A 23909-nucleotide genomic window follows, 5' to 3' on the forward strand; every position below is an offset into this window, starting at 1 on the left:
TAGATGACCTGTCTTTGGAGTTATCTTTTCTTATCTTATATAGTATAGTCATATCATATATAGTATAGTCATATCATATATGTATGTCATATCAGGTCCCTGACAAACACTTTATCTTTTTTGGAAAACACTTTTGCGTGAACCCAAAAAAATATCTATTTTTGGTTTTTTTAATGCTCTTGAAAATGGGTTATAAATTAAAGACCTGATCACTCAATATATGAATAACAATACATCTCTTCTGCTTCATATAGTAATGGAACACTATGAGAAAACCGCTCATTATTGCTCTTCTGTTTCTTCTTCTTCTTCTTCTAATAGTAGTTTTTATTCCTCGGATGATGATGCAATAGCAATTATGCAAAATAACATGGCCGTTAGTTTGGGAGTCCTTGTTACAAATTCAAAATGGCCTCAAACTCGTATCAGAATACCAAGAGATCGTGAGTCAGGGGCTGAACTTCTATGGAACGACTATTTCTCTCCGTACCCAAACCAACCACCCAATGTTTTTCGCAGAAGATTTAGAATGCGTCGACAATTGTTTAACCGGATAGTGGAAGGTGTTACCAATGCAAACAGATATTTTGTTCAAAAGCACGATGCTTGTGGAGTTTTAGGATTAAACCCTCATCAAAAAGTAACAGCAGCAGTACGAATGTTAGCTTACGGATGTGCGGCAGATGCAATAGACGAGTACTTACGCATAGGAGAAACAACTGTGCTGGAAGCTACTCGTAGGTTCTGTAAGACGATTGTGAATGTGTATGGGAAAGAATATTTGCGTGAACCAATGGCTGGTGATATTGAACTGTTGCTCAAGCAAAACAAAGACCGGGGATTTCCTGGGATGCTGGGTAGTCTAGATTGCATGCATTGGAAATGGGATAAATGTCCGTCGGCAGAATCTGGGGCTTACACCGCGTATAAAGGGAGCGAAAGTATCGTGTTGGAGGCAGTGGTGTCGTATGACCTATGGTTTTGGCATGCTTTTTTTGGTATGCCCGGTTCTAACAACGATATTAATGTTATGAACCGTTCATATGTTTTTCGAAGTCTTGTAACAGGAAAAGCACCGCCGGTGAGCTATGAGGTGAACGGACATTCATATGATATGCCGTATTATCTAGGTGATGGAATATACCCAGAGATTTCTACTATTATTATGGCCATTAAACATCTGGTTGGTAGGAAAAAGGAAATATTTTCATCGATGCAAGAGGGTGCAAGAAAAGATGTTGAACGGGGATTTGGTGTACTTCAACAACAATTTGGAATCATCAAACAACCTGCAAGAATGTGGAATCCAGATGTGCTTGCCTATATCATGAAAACTTGTATTATCTTACATAATATGATAGTCGAGGATGAGCGTCTACCCGGTGACTGGCCACATGTTTATGAACAACGTAGCAACGCAGCACCGGTTAATATATTAAGAGGCAATAGTGACGAGTTTTACCAAATTAGAGATCAGCAACGCCGACGTGCAATGCGTAACAAAGATGCACATATTCGCTTGCGTGATGACTTGATCGAATATATATGGGTAGAATATGGGAATTAAAAATTGTCGTTTGTCATTTCCTTTCTATTATCTCTTTGTATGTAAACATCCTCAAGTTTTAATTAAGGTCGTATGTTTCAAAAAAGTAGAAATTTAATTCAAATCAACGGAAGTAAATTTAAAATCCAAAAATTACATAATAATAATGCTAATTGTTCAGATAATAAGAAATTTAAAACATAATAATACTAATAATACTACTAATCACTAAATAGGAGAAATAATTAAGGTTTGAACTATTCCGCCTTTGTGTTAAGATTGGTTTCTTTTATTCCGAACTATGTCCGCCCTGCGAAGTCGGAAGTACTCTTGTTGTACAGGTTCCATTTTTTCAAGATCCATCATAATGATGCGAAATTCGTCTTCAGCTTGCTTGGCTATTTTTGCCGCATGTTCAGCTTGTTTTGCTGCAAACTCTGCTGCTCTTTGTTCCATCTTGAATCTTGATTGTGCTTGGTAATAAGTATTGAAATTTTGTTGTTCTTTAATAATTATTCCCATCAATTCCTCTTGGTGACTGGATTTCTCTCTCCCTGTTTTCTTCAATCTTTTTGCTGCTTTTTTCCCCATCTTACGAAGATATGTGTTCTCTATGTCTCCCCCATCTGTGTCGTTACCGGTCTCTCCTTGAGTTGTTGTTTGCGGTCCTTCATCATCTTCCTCGTTATTCTCATAAGTGTCCAAATCATGCGTCGTATCGAATACAAAAGTCGACCGTCGATTATATTTTATATTTTCTAACACAACAGGGTAGCACTCTTCGTGCTTAAATTTTTCCCATCGTTGCATTCCTTGAACCTCTTGTTAACTTCTTCAAGCTGTTAATGTTTTTAAAAACACTTAAGTACATGGGCGCTTATTAAATATTAGAAAACAATTGTTCGAAAAATCAAGAATGCTTACCTTCTTTTCAGGACCCCATCCAGTATGATATTCACCTTCAACTTCTGCCTCTTTTGCCGAAAATAACGCCACATCTTTACTTATTCCCTGATATCGTTTTTGCCAAGAACTCCAAGACCGCTCTGGATTATTAGGTAAATGAAGTTCAATATCATCCTTGATACGAGTCCACAACGTCGCCTCTGATTGATCAGCTCCAACACTAGAATCTTGAGATATAGATAAATGAATTTTACACATTGTTACATCTTCGATTGTCGTAAAATTTGGACCTCGTGCTACTCTTGGTGCCATTGTAAGCGAATCCGTGAAAATTTTCCAACTGATTTGAAAGCAGAAACAATATTTCTTCTTATTGGTGTGGATAGTTTGAAGTATTAGTCGTGGGAAAATGTCACAGGATCTCATGTGTATATATAGGTGTTTCTTCCGAAATTTTCAACGTTCCGAAATGTCTTCCAAACTTTCCAACGTTCCAAATTATCCAACGTTCCATTTTCTTCAACGTTCGAATTACCAACGGTATAAAAAAATTTCAAAATCAATTTTGTCTAAGTATTTTAAAAAAAAATTTAAACTCAAGCTTGGGGCGTTAACTATATAAACGCCTGGCGTGGGGCGTTAACTATATCAACGCCGGGATGGGGCGTTAACTATATAAACGCCTGGCGTGGGGCGTTAATTATATCAACGCCTGTCTGGGGCGTTAACTATATAAACGCCTGGCGTGGGGCGTTAACTATATCAACGCCGAGCTGGGGCGTTAACTATATATACGCCTGGCGTGGGGCGTTAAGAATATCAACGCCGGGCTGGGGCGTTTGTATAATCTTCGTCTGAATGGGGCGTTAATTTTATGGACGCCTGACGTGGGGCGTAAACTTTAGCAACGTCCCAACGGGCGAACATTTTATCAACGCCTGAACCGGGCGTAACTTATATACACGCCTCTTTATGGGGCGGTGACTTTACGTACGTTTCACAACAGGCTTAGATTATATACACGCCCGATGCCAAACGGTGATTATACCTCCGCTCCACTATATATAGTTTTGGTCTTGGTCCCAGACCAAATATGGTCTGGAATTTGGTTTTGGTCCAGATTTTAGTCTTTACTCCGTCCCGTTGCGTCTCGTCCCTGGACCATAATTATAGGTTTGCTCGTCCACTGCAGTTGCTCTTAAGAGACTATATAAGCTTTTTAGTCCCACATCGGGGAGTTCATATTCTTAAGTTGTATTTGTCGATTATATAAATAAATTCACTACTTTTATAAAATAAATGGGAAAGGGGATTCTCTATTTTTAGAGAGACCCCCCAAGGGAAAAAATATTTTATATTGTTTTCTTTAGCATTCGCGATTTTCCTTAAGGGTTTTTCGGAGTTGCCAAGTTCAAGTTGAGCATCAACTACATATGCTAGTAGTAGGTGTAGTGGAGTATTTTATCCTGGAGATATCCGTCCTGTGAGGGCTATAGCATCACTTTTGGGTGTAGCCGGACGCTAATGTCTTAAGGGCAACATGTTGAACACGTGACTCACTCTGTTTTTTCAAAGTCTTGCCGTGGTGTTGTTGCGGAGATTTGGGGAGCTCGTATGTTTTGTCAAATCGATCACTTCCACTATAAAGGAGCTAAGTATTAATAACTTTTGCTTATTTGATTTTTCTTTGTTTTTGATTATTGCACCCCAACAGCTACTATTCAGTATTTCAAAGATACGTATATAGCGCAAAATAGCCAAGAAATGGACAATTCATCTTACAAGGCTTGAATATTGAGACCATTAAATCAACAAACATTTGCGGGGAAATCGTCATCTTAGGTATGGAGGGAACCGGAGAGAAGTAGTTGACAATGAAATCATTAGGACCCATTAGAACAAAGAAAACAGCTTTCCCGAGTAAGTTCTTCGAAGAAGCCATTGATGAATCATTCACATAGGCGGTTGAGATTATGTAGTCCCTTGTACTCGCGAAGTTATCCAGTTGTGCATCCATGATTATTGTACCCTATAAGTATTTTAAAATTTGGTTAGTGTGCATCAAACAAAGCAGTACTTGAAGTTTAGTTACATACGTATATGGCGCCAGTGTCATTAAGAATTCCGTCACCCCCAGATGCATAATTGACTCCACGAAGAACAACATCTCCAACTGTAGTTGGAGCCAAGTAAGGAGAAATATAATCTTTCAGACCCATCTCTTCTCCTGCTCGATTAGCAATAAGCATAAATAAGATTTCTATCATTTAAATCAAAACCCAAAAATTAATGAATATATGGAAATGTTAGTAGCCAATTACCTATAATGTCGATTATCGTCCTTCCATTATAAAAGCGGCCAGTAGATCCCCCGCCAGGAAAATCAATCCCATAAGGCCTGAAATTAGCTTTTGCAATAGTTCTAATGTAGTTATTGTTATCAGCATCAACCAAAGAATCCCAAAAAACAAAAGTAGCTGGAACTGTTGTTTCCAGTGCAAGACAAGACGGTAGAAACAATGATGCAAAACTGGCAACATGAAGTAGAACATGGAAATTTTGTTGGAAAATTGACACTAAAACAGGGTGAAGAAAAGAATGTTGTATTAGGGTTCAAGGTTCTAATGAAAGATTCTTTTCGACAATTATTTGACCCTTTTCCAATTGAATTGGCGAGTACAAACAGGTCAATGAATATCGCCGTCAGGATACTTGAAGCCCCACAACAATGTTGGATTCAAAGCTTGTACGATCTTGATCCAACCAAGAACACACTGGTTTTGTTTCTGATGATGCTTCTAAGAAAGAAAACATAGAGAGTTGAGATGTTGTTTTGAATGGAAAACAAGTCTCCTATTTAAATAGGAAATCACACCCTTTGGATATGACTCTTCATCTCTACGGGCATCTTTTCAGAGTGAACAGGCGCGTCTCTTCCTTCAATGCGTCCATTGGTGAAACGATATTTCTGTTCAGTTTTTCTAACTGATAATAGAAACCTTAGAACATAAAATTTCCAGCGAGACAGACCCCCAGTGACCTGACCGGGCAGGTCGAACCCCGGGAACAGCCTAAATGCCTACAATTCAAAGGTTTGTTGAAAATATCCAACAAATTTGTATATGCAGCCATTGTTTTTTAACGATAGATGATGCAATGTAGTCATCGTCTATACATAACAAAATTTATAGATAGGATTTTGTACAATATTGGAAACAAATATAGGAAAAATTACAAAATAGTGTTACTATTAAGACCCCATTTACAAAGTAGTCATATTGTTACAAACTATTAACAAAATAGTCATACTTCCGTTAAATAGAGAGTTAAGTGGTGACTCACAGTTAAATATGATAATGAAATTACCTACATATCCTTCCTATTTATCCTTTCATACATAACTTCAAATTCTACCTTCATTATTGTTTTTTTGATGGTGGTGATATTTGTAAGTGGTGGTGCCGCCGCTTACATATCGTTACATCGCATTCAGGTTCGTTAGATCGCATTCAGGATCGTTAGAACGCATTCAGGATCGTTACGCCGGATTCACCCATAGGTTTCTCGCTTCCCCTATGGGGTTTAATGAAGATTCTTAAGCTTCCACCATCACCACCACCGCTTCATCACCACCGCATCAACCAATTTATTAAATGAAGAGGGTATTTTGGAGGAGGGTATTATGAGAAAAGTTAACACCGTTTTATTCAAAAATGTTAAATCGGATGGAAGTTTGACCATTTTGTAATCGAAATACAAAAATATGATCATTTTGTGAACGAATTACAAAAAGTATGACCATTCTATAATTGGCCCAAAAATATACTGCAATTACTAGCTATTATCTTTCTGAAAATAAACTAGAGGAGATCTTCTAGACTTGATTGTCTTCAGCCGCTAAAAGAGATGTTTGCCATGGCCGTGCACAAATAATAGAAGCACAAAAGCAAAAATGAGCATCGGAGGTACAACCTTTCAGAAACCGGTGATTTTTCACTATGATAAGTAGGAATTACCAATAGGTACTATTCTAGTGTTCTTAGTTAGTGGCAGGTCCACCCACTAAAGTTAACGGTAGGTCCATAATTAAAAGAAAAGAGAAAAATGGACCTAATTTTTTAAGCCCAGGTCCTGCACACGTGTGTAAATATTACGTGCATTTTTAGAATTCCCAAAATAGCCTTTACTATATATAACAGAAACATAAGCCAATTTCTCTCCATATTCTTTTTCTTCTCAGATTCAGTTTCTCTCTCTCTCTCTCTCTCCCCCTCTCCTCCCTCTCTCTCTACTGATGCGGGAAATCTTGTTTTTTCTTCATTCATTTTCTTCATTCTTTAATTTCTAGTTTTTTGTATTAGGATAATTCTAGTGCTCATTAGATCTGATCTCATCTCATCTGAGTATTTGCTTGTTTTTCAGGGCAGGAGATGTGTTTGGAAGGAGAGGAAATCGACAGCTTAAACAACTCTGGAGACTTCGTGGATTATTAGAACGATTATCTGTTGCACTCATTGTTCTTTTGATCTGTTGTATCTCTCTTTTCACTACTTTCAAGAGTACTACCAATCGCCCTGGGATTCACTCCGGTGTAAGTTCTCTCACACTCTTTAACTCATTTCTGTTTCAATTCGCGTTCATAGACATGAATCAAGTTAAGCCCCAGGTATTCAGCAAAAAAGATTTTTATATTTGATGAGATTTAGGAAGAAATTATCATCATCAATCAAATTATTGTTGTATTGTGTGCTGGACACAATCTGAATGATTGGAAATATTGGGAATGATGATGGTGATGATATGAATGGGAACCTATTTTCTTTTTCTTTTTCTTTTTCTTGATCTTGCATTGTTTGGTGATTTTTTCGATCTGTACATATATATGGTCCTTTTTGATGTTTGATTTTTCGATCTCCATGCTTGATTAGTTTATTCTCGTGAAAATAGGTCAGATCTAGATGGATCCTCACATTTTTTGTTTATTTCGTTATGAGATTTGCCTATACTAGTTTCTTTTTGTTAGTTTTAGATTTTTTTCACTTTGTTTTTCTTTATGAACCATCAATACATATATGATGTACTGGTAGTTTTTGATGAAAATAGTTCAGATCATGCTTGTTTGTTGTTACAAATTGTTTGGATCAGCAGTACATATATGGAATACTGATAAAAATTGCTTTAATTTTGTTGTATTTATAGTTTTTTAATTTTTTTTTCTTGATCTAGAAGTACATATATGCAATACTGAGATATAACTGTTTTGATTTTGTTGTATTTGTAGATTTATAAGTTTTTTTTGACATGCAGTTGATTTTTACTTATGAATCATAGGTACATATATGGAATACTGAAAAGAACTTCCTTAATTTGATTATCTTTTTGTTTTTCGCTTCAAAACCACGCTTGTTTGTAGATTCAGATGTTATTATCCACAAGTACATATGTCAGATACTGATATGAAGTGCTCTTTGTTGTGTTTGATTCATAGTTTTGTCACCTTTTTAGTCTTATCCTTCAGTAAGTATGTTAAATACGGTAATATGTCTTTCGATTCTCTTATTTTTCATAGATCTGTCACCTATTCTTGTCATGCAGTTGATTTGTAATTCAAGAATCTTTAGTACATATGTCACATAGTGATAGTAAGTGCTTTTTTGTGTTTGATTCAGTACGTGTGTGAAATACTGAAATAGATTCTAGTTTTGTTGATGTGTTTTACGCGGTACGTATTCATATACAGGTTTGTACTCGCCATTTTGCAGGTACAACCATGGTTTAATTTCCCTCCTTTTGGTATTGCTTCTTTTTCTCCCGCTGATGTACCTATGAAATCCATGAAAAGTAGATTACTGTGTAGAATAGGCTTTCATTGGTGTTTCCTTTTGCCGTGTGTTGTTTTTGCTGCTCAAAACCACCGTTACTCCATTGGTACTGCCTTTTGGTATTGCTTCTCAACCATATGTATCAAACGACATCAAAGTTGGCTGGGAGACAACCGGCCGTTGATGATGAGCATATGGAGTTGGTACTATGGTGTTGAGCTGTTAATATTGAACTAAAGCCCCAACTGCTATGGAGTTGCATTAGCCAATACAGTCTCCATGAGTCGTGTATACAAATAACTAACCTTAAGTTAATTACTATCAAAGAATATTCCTATCTTGCAACGATTGTCGTTTTTAAGAATGCATTTTAGCTCCAGTCTGTTCTCCCTGACACCAATGTTGATCTTTTTTTTATCAACTCTATATACAACTAAATGGTTAACCATTTCTTTTTTTTTCCTTTGCAGGAAGAGTCGACCAAAGATGAGAAAAATGCTATTGAAAAATCGCCACAATAATAGGGATTTTCCGGTGTAGAATGATTGCTCTCACAGGTTTGGTTCAGTTAATATGTTAACTTAACTTTCTTATTTATCATCTGGACAGTTGTTAATGCTGACTAAGTTGAACACATCAGATGAAACAATGGTTTTGATAAAGCTTAGGAAATGAGCATAAATTGGAGACATGGCGTAGAACTCAGGAATTGATTTAGATGTCTTTGAAAAGAATTCTTCTTCAGTGGAACATTAATTGATTTTTTCCATGACCATTGTCTTCTATATTGATATTAGCTGATTCAGGAGTTTGGGTTTTGCTATTTTATTATCCTATCGAGTATATATTTCCATGACAATAATAGAGCCTTGCAAGCAGATTAAATTTATTAATATGTGCGCATATCTGAGTTGCATAACAAATGTGACATAGAGAACTTCGTTGTTGGAACATGTGTACTTTTCTCAGTAACACTCAAGGTTGGGGTTCCTTCATTGATCCACCGAATTGCAATCCCTGTGCTTGCTTAGAACCATTTTTATTTTAGATGTTAAATTAATGTCTCCTGCGTTTCAGATTCGGCTCTTCTTAGATTTGATTAAGCTACTGCTGATAAAAAATTTCTCATTATGTGGTAACAATCGACAGGGTAAAATCATTGAAACCTCCCATGGTAATTTTAATTTAATTACACCCTTTTAAATTCTTTATGGCTATGATGAGGAGGAAACTACTAATGTTAGCTTCGGGGTAAAGCGCAGCTTATGCTGTAAATGTCTTCTCATTGTTGATACTAATGTTTTTTTCTTTTTATTAATGTATTAACTGTTTGTGTATTAGATGTTGGATTAATGGCAGGGGCATCAAGAATGCCAATTATGTGCTTCCAGTTTAGTTTTTTGGTTGTCGATTAACTGTAAGAAACTAGCAAAAACAAAAAACATAGTTGCACGACTTATTTCAGCAGAGTAATATAGGTTTTTCAGTTATATTATGACTGGATTTCTATGAGATTGCTGCTTTTGTTGACCAGACTTCGATGTATTTCTGCAGGATTTATTGGTGGAGACCGCGACAGAGCAGGATGGCTCAGTCAGTAATATCACCGTGCAGCCCACAGTTTTTCAGGTTCATTAAATTCTGGATTTATTGGTGGAGACCATTTGTCGTGCATTATGAGTTTTATTTGCATTGGTTTGTATGGTTCCTCAAATTAAACTATGTATGTTTGGGCATAAGTTATGGCCCCTATGATGAACGTTTTAATTTTTGTGTGTCTGCAGGCATTGACACTAGCAGTACGTAAAGCGAGTCAATCTATATGCAGTTAATAAGAAAACGATAATAGAAGATCCTTGCTTTGCCCCCAGAAGCATGGCAATACAGTCGAAGAAAAATTATAATCATCACAATGTATGTGATGTAACACGTTTTCTAATTTATTTATCATTGATTCTTACAGATTTGTACTCTACCTGGAAGCAGTGCAGCAAATATGTACTCGAATTTGTAAGCATTCAGATATATAATCGGATTTGTAAGCAGTACGACAGATATGTACTCAGATTTCTAAGCAGTGCGACAGATATGTACTCAAATTTGTAAGCAGTGTAGCAAATATGTACTCGAATTTTTAAGCAGTGTACCAGATATGTACTCAAATTTGTAAGCAGTGTAGACACACACGTTTGGTAGTAATGGGCATTATGGACATTTCCATGTTTTAATTAATTTTGGACCTCCGAATAAAAAAAAAACGGTTGGACCCTACTATAAATAACTATATGGGCCTAGGACCAAACAAGAAATTTTCCCTATAATAATTGATGAACAGAAATAAAGCTCGTGACTAACAGATTTAGCGAATATTTATGATGATTGCATGTCTAATAGCAATCATAGAGAAAATTCTTTGAATGACTATATTTTATTTATTTACTAGCCCTTAACTCGTGTCGTAATGGCACGGGCCATGATGTTGGTTCAGTTTTAATATATCGTATAATTTGTGTCCCGAGTACTTATCAACTCCTTATGATTTAATATGTGTTTGTCATAAAAATAGTCAGGATTTTCCTCTCTTTTTTTCTTGTTTTTTCCTTTAATATTGTACCGTCATAGATTTGCTCAAACGAAAGAAATATAATCTTAACTTCCATACACTTTTTTATTTAGGTTCATTGCTTATAATGAGATAATGCTCTACATGAACAGAGAAGTTTAAATATTTTTTGGAAATATGTCGTCAGCAGCGCTCATCTCAGTGAAATCAACTAATCAATATTGTCCATACAAGTCTCCCCATGCTCCTATTTCGCTCCAGCTGACTCATCTATCATGGTCATGTTGTCGATCCTCCAAATAGGCAGAGAATAATATTTTTTTGCATCGAACGGATGATACAAACTCTCCAATGTGACACGATTTTCCTGTAATTTTTCAACACCCATTAGATGACAATATTTAAAATGTGTACCAATTACCTTTTCGAAGGGATTGTATATATGCAAACCTCTGCCATTAAAACTTCAACAAAGTATTGTGCCCAGCAGTTCGTCTTAACGAAGGCTTTGGTAACTTCAAAAGTCTTGGACATTTTGTTACTTCCATATGTTCCTACCTTCACTTGGAATACAATCTGGCGACACATTACCACATGAAGAACCTTGAACACATATTGTACCTGATCCTTTTTCAAATTTATAGGTTGTCAATAGATCATTTACTAAAAGTTGACATCTTCTACGTTGAATATTTATTAAAAAAATTATGGTATTGTGGATCGTTGCTTTCTAAGATTGTAGTTTTCAAAATTGGCCTCTTCAAGTCCCACGACTTTCTAAGTTTATATATCCTGTTTGTTTTTGACATTTTAGTTAGCCATATTATGTTTTTTACTAACTTTAAACTTGATGTCATCTTCTATTGTGAACTTTATGTAATTTCAGAATCGAAATAGTTATACCTCTTTCATTCGTATCAAATAATCCGTCGTATATCCCAACAATTCTTCTACAACAATTCCTTTCTTTTGCCGTTTCCGGACCATCAGTAGCCATTATTATCAAACGCAATATGTCTAATTGTTGTTGATGTTTTGTATTTGGAATGTTCATTTTTTTAAATAAATAGATTGTGGAAAAACTAAAAAAAAAAAGAACATAAGTATTACATCGGGTCTAAGTTACTATATCCAAAATACTCCGGACACTGCTTCTGGTGCCTTGTTTCCTCAAATTCATCGTTGCATTCTAGGCAGTACATGCAACACCAATCATTTGTGAAGTGAGTTATTTGCGCAAGTGTGGTCAATGTATGCCTTACCTGTAATAATAATAACAACACGTCAATTTTTTTCAAGGAGTCCAGTTGTAAATGGTATGAATGTGATAGATTTGAATTGTACCTCAATCTTAGATATCACCCTCTTCTCACATAACATAGCAATTGAGAAAGGACAAATCTTGACCACTCTTTATATAGGCAGAGTTAGCCAAACTATGTTTTGAAATTGTCTTACGTGGAAATTATTATTAATCCATATTTTAGTTGGCTCCTATCGAAGCCGATCTAATTAGTCCTATAGAAAGTTAATCTTAAATTTTTGACCTTATTTCTTGACCAAATTACTGAAGTATTCTTAGTCATGTTCTGCTTTGCGTGATCTACCCATCTGTATCTACTCTACCTTCTAACCCAGTGAATGAAACCTATACATATTGATCCGTAATTTGATATTGTTGATTTGTAATCAAGAGGTCGCATGACTTGAGAATGTAAAATATGAAAAAATATTCTATAAACATCGGAGGAGAAATTTAGATTTATGATTTAGAGTTTTTTATGATGATTTTGATGAACAAACATAATTTTCAAACAAATATTTTAGAATGAAAATACATTTTTCCGGTTAATAAGGTTTTATATCGGGAATTGAGTGAAAGTTGTTGTCTTTGTAGGTAGTTGTCGCGAAACAACTCGACATTGATGGTCTTTCAGGAAAAAAATGTAATAGTACTTGAGAGGCGATAATTTTCTCTTACGCGGGTACACCAATTGCCTTTATATAATACGGATACCGTTTCGGTGATCCAACAGTCATGATCATATTGTCTTATATGTTCCGGTATTATCCTCGAAATATTTGATTTTTGTCCTTATCAATGGTGCTAAAAACAACCAATTACATCTTTCACAATACAATGTTGCATGTTTTGTGAAGATTTTTTTTTTTACTCGGTCCATAAAACTCACTAAAAAGTAAAAACTATTATTATCCACTACTATTACCAGCACCCACCACCATAAAAACCATCCACCACCACTATTTCGTCCACCAATAGTAATGTTACCGCCTCCACCATTCACAAACACCCGCCACCGTTTATACTAACCCTACTTCCACTACCACCATTAGAATTAATATAGCTTTTAGTACAATTATTTATTAATAAAATTATGTATTTATGTTGGATTATTAAATGGACATTTATAATAGAAATTTAATTAATCATTATGAACAATCAATGAGACACTAATTAATAAAATATTTAAAAATGGTTAAGTTAAACAATCCCCGACGATAAATTTATCTTTGCCAAGGACAAATCCTGACCACTCTTTACATAGACAATCGATAATAAATAATTTCATATGTTCTGATCTTGATTCGCGTCGTTCGTTTAGTTATTACATAACATGGCAATTGATTGCACCAATTTTTTAAAATGGACATGTGTTTTATCGAGTTTATTTTAACATTAGAATGATCAACCACGTTTTATACTTTATAATATAACGTTACATATTTTGTGGCGTTACGAAATTAGCATAATATGTTTTTGTTCACCAATACCCGCCACCACCATAAACCATATGAATCCATTTTTTTTATCCACCACCACCTAGTGGCAGAGCCAAGGATTGACTAACCTGGCTCTAACCCCTTAAATTTTTAATAACTACACAAATTTTGTAATTTATTTTATAAATAGTACTTTGTCCATATATATTTATAGTTTAGTCCATCAAAATTTACATGTTTCTTAAAAAAAAAAAAAGCAGGCCTCCTCAATGCAATTTTTGACTCCACCACTCCCACCATCACTGCCGCCCACCCCATGTAGGTTGTTGGACGCAATTCTAAGTTTCAATCACAAATGCCATGTATGAGGTTTAGATTAAACAAAATGTCATCAATTGATTAGTTTCATTTATTTATTTTCCCGTGTATATATTCTTTTTTGTATTGCAATCAATTTTATTTTAACATTAAAAAATCATGATTTATATGATATAGTACCAAAGATAACAGGGGTACCATTTGGGTGTTCCAACTACGATCATGAAAATATTGTCTTGTATGATATCATCCCTGAAATATATGGTACCTTCCTTTATCAAAAGTTTTAAAAACAACCAACCACATCTTCCACACTACGATGTTATCGATGTTGTGACGACAACATCAAATTAATATTGTCCATCATTACTCACCAGCACTCACCGTCACTACTTCTTCCACCAAAAACCAGGGGCGGAGCCAGGATTTTGAGGAAAGAGGGAGAAAAAACTCTTGGCAAGTTGGATACATGTGAAAAATGGACTTTGTACCCCATTTTATGATAAAAAAACAAAAATGAATAGAATTGTGCTTGGCGCCGCCCTTAACCACCACTAATCTTTCGGCCTCCACCTCTTCTACTACTCATTGTCGCCAAAAATGTCTGTTGATATTATTTATCAAAATTACTTATTAATAGAAATAAATATTATAATTAATTAAAAAACATTTATAATTAAAAAATGGTTAGTCATTTATTATGAACAATTATTGAAACACTAATTAATAAAACACTTTATAATGAATAGATTATTTATTATGTGCAATTAGTGAAATACTAATTGATAAAGCAATTATGATATTTAAGTTGAACAAACCACCACCGTTGATTTATTTTTTCTATTAATTCCAACCAAGGAGGAACACTGGTTAGAGGTCACTCTTATGACACAATAGGTCATGAGTTCGAACCTCCCCGTTATAATTTTTGAAAATCCATATCTTGACTTGAGTATTCATTTTTCATTCATAATATAGGAATTAATGCCATGCGTGCGAGTTGTAGGGGGTGGTCAAGAGAACCACATCCCTTGATTTATCTTTGTCTGCACAAATCCTGACCACCACTAACACATGCTAACTTAGCCTAATTTTGTTTTGTACTAATGATGAGACATTAGTTATAATAGGACGGATGAGCATTATGCCATTATCTCAAAACATATACTTGGATGCATGAGCATTACGACCAACATCACAAAGCTAGATTCAACATTCAACAATGCATAATTTACCGGGAAAATATCGTTTGGTCATTTTTTAGGTGGGCCCATGTCAGTTTAGTCCTTTGGTCAAACACTTTTACTGTTTGGTCCATAAGTACTTAAAAATATTAAACTGACAAAAGTACCATTCCGTGTTAATTTTTACTTATTTTCTTGTAGCAGTTCATTCCAGAAATAAAGTCCATATAAAACCTATACAAACCAGAGTTCATTCCAGAAATGAAGTCCATATAAAAACCTAAAAAACAGACTTCATTGCAGAAATGAAGTCCATATAAAAACCTATACAAACCAGAGTTCATTCCAGAAATGAAGTCCATATAAAAACCTAAAAAAACATACTTCATTCCAGAAATGAAGTCCATATAAAAACCTATACAAACTAGAGTTCATTCTAGAAATGAAGTCCATATAAAAACCAAAAATAACAGACTTCATTCCAGAAATGAAGTCCATATAAAAACCTATACAAACCAGAGTTCATTCCAGAAATGAAGTCCATATAAAAACCTAAAAAAACAGACTTCATTCCAGAAATGAAGTCCATATAAAAACCTAAAAAAACCAGAGTTCATTCCAGAAATGAAGTCCATATAAAAACCTATACAAACCAGACTTCATTTCTGGAATGAACTCCATATAAAAACATCAGCAGCATCATCCCCATATTCAACAACAGCAGCAGCAGCAGCAAAGAACTTCATCAAAATTCATCGTCGTCATTCATCTTCAACAACAACAACAACAAAAAACGACGAAAAACACCCAAACCTTCATCTTCTTCATCGATTTCAACAACATCATATTCATCGACGTCTGATAGACGCATTTATGTGTCTAATATAGCTCATTTGTATATATTGTTAGTGCTCGATATCGTACTTATTTGGTTATTTTATTTATTTGTAGGTGTTTTTTGAAGAATGAGGCTTTGTGGCGAAATTGGCTAAAAATGCGGCATTTGGACCTCTGTTGATAACGTGCCGGAAGCGCCCCAGAATTGTACCGGAAGTACCCCAGGAATATCCCGGAGGAACCCCGAAAAAAGTGCGGAAAATGTCCCAGAGAAATCACTATACGGACCCTCGATTTTGGATAAGGGGTAACCTAATTACTAAGGGGTGACCTATTTCCAGGCAGCTGCTAAAGGGAGAACAGCACAGGATAAGGGCACCCACCTTCTTCACGTTTTGAATTGGAAAATTGGCGGGAAGTTCACTGGCAGATTGATAATCGAATTTTGATGGAGTTTTAACGAGATTCAATCTCCGAAATCAGTTGGGCTGGACTTGGATGGACTAAACAGGCCTAGTACAATCGATTGGAACCAACCAATTGGGCTGGAATGGCCGAGAGAGGGTTTCAAAGTTTCCAACAGAGAGACGTGTTCTCTGTTGGGTTTTTAGAATATTTTTGAGAGATTTCTGGAGGACTTTGACGCTGGATTAACATGTTCATGGTCCTATTCAAGATTATGGAAGAGTTTGGTAGCTATTTTATAGCCAACAGCACGTGAAAAATCTCAACAGAAGCGATTATCGTTTCAACTGCATGAGAAGAAGAAAAAGAATAATCGCATATTTAGTCTAGATTTATGGATCTGTTGGGCTATATAAGTGTTGGTTTACATCAAAGAAAATTTTGGAAAACCTTAGGAGAGAGTTTAGAGTCGATGAGAGCCTAGGAGAAGCAATTATAGAGGAGACAGCGCTGCTGCTGCTGCTACCATTAAAGCTTCTGAAGAACACGAAGAACAGACTCGCAGAGTCCGTCGTTCTTCAGCAGACTTATTTTCAATACCACTGTTGTTGTTTCACAGCAGTATATAGTTATCGTTTACAGAAGTCTTAAACTACCATACTCTTTTGTAACAGTGACCCCTTTGTAACGGTGACGTTGTAACACTTTCACAGCGTTACAATTTCCTGTTTCATCTTATACATCAATAAAAACACCTATTTTAGCCATGAATTTATCTTGTGAGTGTGTTTTTGGGATGAGGAGCTAAACCCCTTAGCCAAGGCGACGGAGGAAGCCATTGGTCCTTATTTATGGTATAATTCTAACTTTATTATTTATTTGCAATATTATTACATGATTATTTGCATTGAATTTTTATTGGAAAATTGATTTTTATTGAATAATTGTGATTCATTTTGATGGAGCATGCTTAGTTTAAGACTCTTGATGTTTCATGCTTGGTGTTTACATTTATTACTTCAAAAATCTACAAAAGGCATAATATTAGAATCACTCTAAAAGAAAAATTGCATGAATATTAATTATTAGAATTTATCAAATAATGGATCAATGGTGGAATCCAAGTCTTGGTGTTTTTCTCTAAAGGTTTGAACTATTTTATTTATTTGCGTGTTTAATTTAAATCTAGAAAAAAAAAATTCTTCACAAGTCTGAAAAGAACCCAGTTTTTACCACAACTACAACATCATTTGAAAATCCATCAACGTCTTCAACATCATCTTCATCGATTTCATCATCTTCATTGTCGGCTTCAACAGAAACAACAACATCATCGTCTCCATCTTCTTCTTTATCAAGACAACAACAGAAAAAAACCCCTAAAAAACAGAGTTCATCTTCAACACAAGCAACAACAACAACATGATATCGTCGTGGTCTTCATCAAGTAGATCGGGTTCGTCATCGTCTTCAACATCAAATTTGATCAAAAATCATCAAGAAAAAAAAAAAAAAAAAAAAAAAGATCTGAAAAAGAAAAGAAAATGAGAGAGAAAGTAAATCTGAGAATGAGATATTTTCTAGTAATTTTGGTATATATGTGGTCACCTAGGACCAAACCATTATTTTCTAGGACCAAACAATAATATAAGGATATTTCTACCACCACACAATGAAAATTACATCATTCATGACATCACCCTAGAACCAAACCATAATTTCTAGGATCAAACTATAATATGTTTTTTCAAATAGGACCAAACAGACACATGACTGAATCAACTGGACTAGACTCTCTAATGTATTATTCCGAGGACCATATGGTATTTCCTACTAATTTATCTTGTAAATCTCAAGATCTTCCTAATGTGCTACTTTGACCAGCATACGCACAGAATTGACCAGGCTAGAACTGGTATCTGTGTATTCGAGTCACTGAGTGAGTGAGTGGTCTCGATCGATTCAAAACGATCCGCAAGTCAGTCATGCATGGGTGACGCAAGTCAGTCATGCACAATCTCTCTCTCCACGTGGCCTGGTTCTCCTGTAGATTTTAATATTCCTATCACTATAAACAACACTTTTCAGTCTCCACTGTCTTTGTTTTCTTTAATCATCAGCTTCATCAGAGCTGAAATCTTATCTCTCACTTGAAAATCTCAACGAACCCTAAAAAAACTCAATCAAACACCATGGCAACAACATCCCAAATCCATTACTTTCACAGTCTCCAAAAGTCATGGATCTTTACAACCAGAAAAACTCCATCATATTCACCGAAATCTAACAGATCTTCCTCCGTTATCATCTGCAACTCTTCCACAAACAACCGGCACATCTCAGGTGGTCGAAAGCTACGCGCAGCTGTGATTGGTGGTGGTCCAGCTGGTTCGTCAGCAGCAGAAGCTCTATCAAGAGGCGGTATCGAAACATATCTCATCGAAAGAAGTCCATCCGGTGCTAAACCATGCGGCGGCGCAATTCCATTATGTATGCTTGATGAATTCTCAATCCCTCTTGATTTAATCGACCGTAGAGTCACTCAAATGAAAATCATATCTCCATCAAATCTCACAGTTGATTTCGGTAAAACCCTAAAACCTCATGAATACATAGCTATGATCCGCAGAGAAGTTCTTGATTCGTTCCTTCGTTCTCGCGCTGAATCGGTCGGTACAAACATCATCAACGCTCTTTTCACACATCTGGAGTTGCCTGATTCGCCTAACTCTCCGTACACCTTGCATTATAACAGCAATGGATCTAAGGAGTCGATTTCCGTTGATGTTGTGATCGGAGCCGATGGTGCTAACAGTAGGGTTGCAAAATCCATTGATGCTGGGAATTACAGTTACGCCATTGCTTTTCAAGAACGAATTCGTCTACCAGACGAGAAAATGAAATATTACGAGAATCTCGCTGAGATGTACGTTGGTAACGATATCTCCCCCGATTTTTACGGATGGGTTTTTCCGAAATGTGATCACGTGGCAGTTGGAACTGGAACGGTGTGTTCGAAGCAGGATATTAAGTTGTATCAGAATGGTGTTAGAGAGAGAGTGAAAGAGAAGATCTACGGTGGGAAAGTGATTAAAGTGGAGGCACACCCGATTCCTGAACATCCAAGACCTCGTCGGGTTAGAGGACGAGTTGCTCTAGTTGGTGATTCCGCTGGTTATGTTACAAAATGCTCAGGTGAAGGTATATATTTTGCAGCCAAATCAGGTAGAATGTGTGGAGAAGCAGTCGTAAGGGCGTCGATGAACGGAGTTAGAATGATCGATGAAAAAGATTTGAGAAGAGAGTATTTAAAAAAATGGGATTCGCAGTATATTAATACATTCAGGTTTTTGGATATACTGCAAAAGGTGTTCTATGGTAATAATGCTGCTAGAGAGTGTTTAGTGGAGATTTGTGGTTGTGATTATGTACAACGGATGACATTTGAGAGCTATTTGTATAAGAAGTTAGCTAGAGGGAATCCATGGGAAGATGTTAAAATGGTGGTCAATACGGTTGGTAGTCTGATTAGGTCTAACATTATTAAGGAAGAGATGGAAAGGCTTGAAGTGTAATAGATCAGATTGTACTTGAAGTTCAGTAGATTTTATTTGTTGTCATCTGTGTTGTCGTAGTGCTGTGTGCATTTTGGGTGATTAGAGCAATTCTTATGGAATCAGAGTTTGTTCATTTTGCTCCCATTATGGAATGAACAAACATGAAAAATGGATGTTCAAACGATCAGATTTGTTGGTTTGAACATCGAGTCGGTAGAACCATCGCACGTATGTGGTAAAGACGGCCGTCATGTCTAGCAACGGTGGCGTCAAAAGGAAAAACGCCAGCGTTCATATAACCAACGCGCCTCATCAATGAGGACGCCAACGTTTGTAGTAAAAGCGCCAACTTCTTTGTATGAGCGCCAACTGCTATTCCCATCCAGTCCCACTTCTCCTTTCCTTTCCCTATAAATTCAGTTAAATTCAGGTCGTGTACATACTTAGACTCACATCTTCTCAACATTACACAATTTTCGTACCGTTTCTAATTTTTTTTTAAACAAAACTATTCATATTAGTTCAATTTTTCAGAAAAATTCTCAAATATGGCATCCTCACAACAACAAACACAAACACCACAAGAAACACAACAAAGAAACACAAGAATTCGTGGTTCCAGGTATACGATGGATGAAGACGAGTTACTTTGCAGAAATTATGTATTATATACATTAGATGAAATCAATGGTATTTATCAAGAAAAAAAAAAACCTTTTATGGTAAGATTTTACAAAAAAGTTGTGAAGAAACCGGTAACATTCATAGTCGTGATGCCGATGGGTTGTCTCATCGTTTTTGCACAATTTCAGCATCTGTTACCGAATATGTATCTTCGATCACTTAAATGTGGAACAACAGAAAAAGTGGTGAAGGCGAATCGGATGTGGAACGAAGATGTCGGGAAGAGTGGCAAAGATCCCACAAAGGTTCAAGCTTCCAACATGAAACTTGTTTCACCATTTTGAGAGTGCTTAACAAGTTTAATCCATACTTGCTGGAGGGTCATCAAGTGCCTGGAAGATCACCACACGGTCTAATCTCGCAGGATTTTCTGAATGGAGGGCCTGCTTCCTCGCCTGATGGAACTCCAGGTAGTCAGGAACAACACAGCACTAATCTAGACGTTAACACCAACTTGAAGAGAAGAAGAGGAGGTGGTCAGAAAGCTGCAAAAGCAGCGAGAGACGCAGCCCAACGAGCAACAGAAGGAGGTTCAAGCGAGTTCAATTATGTTGATCACAAGGAAATTTGATGCAAGTGGAGGCAGATAGAGTCAGAGACCGTGCCATTTCTTTAAATAATCAACAGAAAAGTCGTCTTGCGCGAGAACAACACTACAGGAATTGTAAGCTAAGCAAGTTACTCTCCTTGGACACCGGCAAAATGAATGTACGACAATATGCTATATAGACTAAGCAAATGGATGAGACCGAACAACAACAAGTCCAGGCCCAACAAGTCCCCCACCAACAAATTGAAGGCACCCCTCAACAAACTGGTCAGTGTGTGAATTTGGAAGAAGATGAAGATGATGTATCGGAAAAAAAAACGAAGAGGAATTCAGTCTTTCTAATGAATGAACACGTTTAGTTCAATTCAGTGTAGTTAAGTTTAGTTCAATTCAGTGTAGTTGTTTTAATTTAGTTTAGTATAATTGTCTCAATTTTAACAAACAACTTTAAATTAAAAAACATATTAATTAAACAACAACTTTTAAATATAATTGCCTCAATTGTACACGTTTATCCCTCTCCTCTACCCCCCCCCCCCCCCCCCCGCACGTCTGCTGCTCCTTTTAAAGCCCAAAAGTGCTTTGTTAAATCTTGTCTTAGTTGTGCATAGATTCCCCGATTGTGGAGTCTGTCAGTGGCAAGTCTATATTCTCTTGCCGGACGCCCATACTCCACCACAAGATTCGGTGTCAAATCTTCATCTGGAAAACTAGTCCAGGTTGGGTCACGCCTGGTTTCTTTAATGACCATGTTATGCAGAATGATACAAGTCAGCATAATTTTGTTCATTTCTTGAATACCAAAAAAGCGCGTCGGGCCAGCTATGATAGCAAGCTTCCTTTTCAATATGCCAAAATCGCGTTCAACATCCTTTCTGCATGCCATTTGTTGTGTGTAGTACTGCATATCCTTCGAAGTCGTCGGACCGAGGCCCACCTGTTTATAAGCTTGAACCATAGTTGACCATTCTGGATAGATTCCGTCTACTAGATAATAACCCTGAGTTTAGTGATGATCGTTGATGGTGAAATTACAGTGCGGCACAACCCCGTTCTTAAGATATTCAAACAATGGTGACTTATATAAAACGTTGAGATCGTTATTCGAACCCGGGAGTCCAAAAAAGGCATGCTAAAACCAACAATCATAAGTAGCTGAAGCTTCCAAAATTACAGTTGGTTTTGTATAATGACCATTATATTGGCCTGCCCATTCTACCAGACACGCATGCCACGTCCAGTGCATGCAGTCAAGATTACCTAACATTCCTGGAAAACCCCTCTCGGTGTTTTCTACAATTATTCTTTGAACATCTTCCTGAGTAGGCTTTCTTTAAAAGGTTGTACCAAAATGCTCAACTATTGTTTCACAAAACAATTTGAGATACCTAAAGGCGGTTGTTTTCCCAATACGGATGTAATCCATGGAATCCGCTGGTACCCCGTAACAAAGTATACGGAGGGCCGCAGTGAACTTCTGTAGGACTAAAGCCTTGTATATGCCGTGCATCATACTGATAATTAAATAAAGGTTGTACCTGACAAAGCTCGGCAATAATCCTTTGCGTCAAGTTGCGGCCCATGCGGAATCGTCCCTGAAAATTCTCATCGGAATACACACAGTCATGATTAAAATAATCATGCATCATATTTTCGTGGTAAAAATGTCGATTCCGCCACGTCCATCTTCTAGTCGCAACTTCATATGGGTCTAAAGGCTTTGGTATGATCCCGGTTTGTAATTGCAACATAAAATTTCGTCTTCTTCTATCTTGATCTGCATCTTCATCCATTTGATGCAAAAACTCCATACACATTTCTTCATCTTCTTCGTACAACATGTCATCCATCTCCATATCCTCCTCAGAAGAATCAAAATCAGAATTCATGGTTGAAAATTGAAAGCAATTGAAAAAAAGATTGGTCGGATGAAATATTGTTGTGAATTTGTAAGATCAAACTCGAGCCATATTTATGGAGGAAAAACTAGCCGTTCCGGTGGCTGTTGAAAATTAGTCGTTAGAGACCTTGGTTCAAACGCCAGCATTTATATTATAAACGCCAGCGTTCGTGCGACGATCGCCAGTGGTTTATCTACGATCGCTAGCGTTTCTAATACAGTCGCGCGCTTAGTTGTCTAACGCTCAGTGCTTTACCATAGTGGAAAACACAGTTTGTTCATCCACGTGGCTGAACAAAAAAATAGATTTGCTGATTACCATAGGAATTTTCCTTAATAATCCAAGTGGTTTTATCTATTAAAAAAGAACATATTCATGCAGTTGAAAGAAGCACTATGAAGTAGTTCCCCTGAACTAAGCTGGAAAACATTCCTAGGAAAATAATATTGTGCAGGCAAATCTCCAACAGTTGGGTTCAATAGTTCTTTATCCTTTTATACTTTTACTAAGAAGATCAAACTAATCAACAATGAGAATACAAATGAATGGATCAATTCTTTGTTTTTTCGTCATTTTCTATATAAAAACGGAGTTTTTTCGAGCGACGTGGGTAATCGGAACTTCTGGTTGATTCTGGTCCCACCATTCTAAATTTCAGCCAATAGAATTTCAGGAAAATCTTTTGGACCCACGAAATATTATTTGACCAATCATATTTTAGAAAATAATTTCCTAAAATTACTAAATCTTATTTAATCTAAGAAACATATAAAAAAAATATAAACAACTTAAACATTACAAACAAAAAAAATCATCATGATAAAATAAAATATGCAATGTTCGTCGTGATTTCATCGTAAAAATAGATCAATCATGTGATTAAAAAAATATCAT

At 36.3% G+C, this 23909-nt stretch overlaps 2 protein-coding genes and 1 long non-coding RNA gene across 3 annotated transcripts; 2 read left to right on the forward strand and 1 right to left on the reverse strand.

Annotated features, from left to right (window-relative positions):
* Positions 1-4181: 4181 nt before the first annotated feature.
* Positions 4182-5584, reverse strand: LOC113306231 (GDSL esterase/lipase At4g16230-like). The gene is made up of 4 exons (XM_026555191.1): positions 5493-5584; positions 4774-4982; positions 4549-4679; positions 4182-4481 (listed from the first exon to the last, which is right to left on the reverse strand). Exons 1-4 carry the CDS (start codon positions 5582-5584, stop codon positions 4182-4184), a joined length of 732 nt encoding a protein of 243 aa, XP_026410976.1.
* A 1282-nt stretch (positions 5585-6866) lies between these two features.
* On the forward strand, positions 6867-10105 carry LOC113301643. The gene is made up of 4 exons (XR_003336400.1): positions 6867-7043; positions 8745-8831; positions 9829-9903; positions 10059-10105. It is a non-coding gene; the product is annotated as an uncharacterized LOC113301643 (long non-coding RNA).
* An 8326-nt stretch (positions 10106-18431) lies between these two features.
* On the forward strand, positions 18432-19988 carry LOC113303555 (geranylgeranyl diphosphate reductase, chloroplastic-like). The gene has a single exon (XM_026552590.1). It carries the CDS (start codon positions 18516-18518, stop codon positions 19896-19898), a length of 1383 nt encoding a protein of 460 aa, XP_026408375.1. The 5' UTR covers positions 18432-18515; the 3' UTR covers positions 19899-19988.
* The last annotated feature ends 3921 nt before the right edge of the window (positions 19989-23909 follow it).

This window comes from Papaver somniferum, chromosome 8 (genome assembly GCF_003573695.1).
Source record: "Papaver somniferum cultivar HN1 chromosome 8, ASM357369v1, whole genome shotgun sequence".
NCBI classification, from domain to species: domain Eukaryota; kingdom Viridiplantae; phylum Streptophyta; class Magnoliopsida; order Ranunculales; family Papaveraceae; genus Papaver; species Papaver somniferum.

Excerpts from the sequence above, each read along its gene's own strand:
- LOC113306231 (XM_026555191.1), bottom strand. The coding sequence starts at position 5,584 with ATGGCTGCATATACAAATTTGTTGGATATTTTCAACAAACCTTTGAAT. Across the intron at positions 4,680-4,773 it reads GACGATAATCGACATTATAG|GAGAAGAGATGGGTCTGAAA; the intron begins GTAATTGGCTAC and ends CTAATCGAGCAG. Across the intron at positions 4,482-4,548 it reads ATGACACTGGCGCCATATAC|GGTACAATAATCATGGATGC; the intron begins GTATGTAACTAA and ends AAATACTTATAG.
- LOC113303555 (XM_026552590.1), top strand. The coding sequence starts at position 18,516 with ATGGCAACAACATCCCAAATCCATTACTTTCACAGTCTCCAAAAGTCA.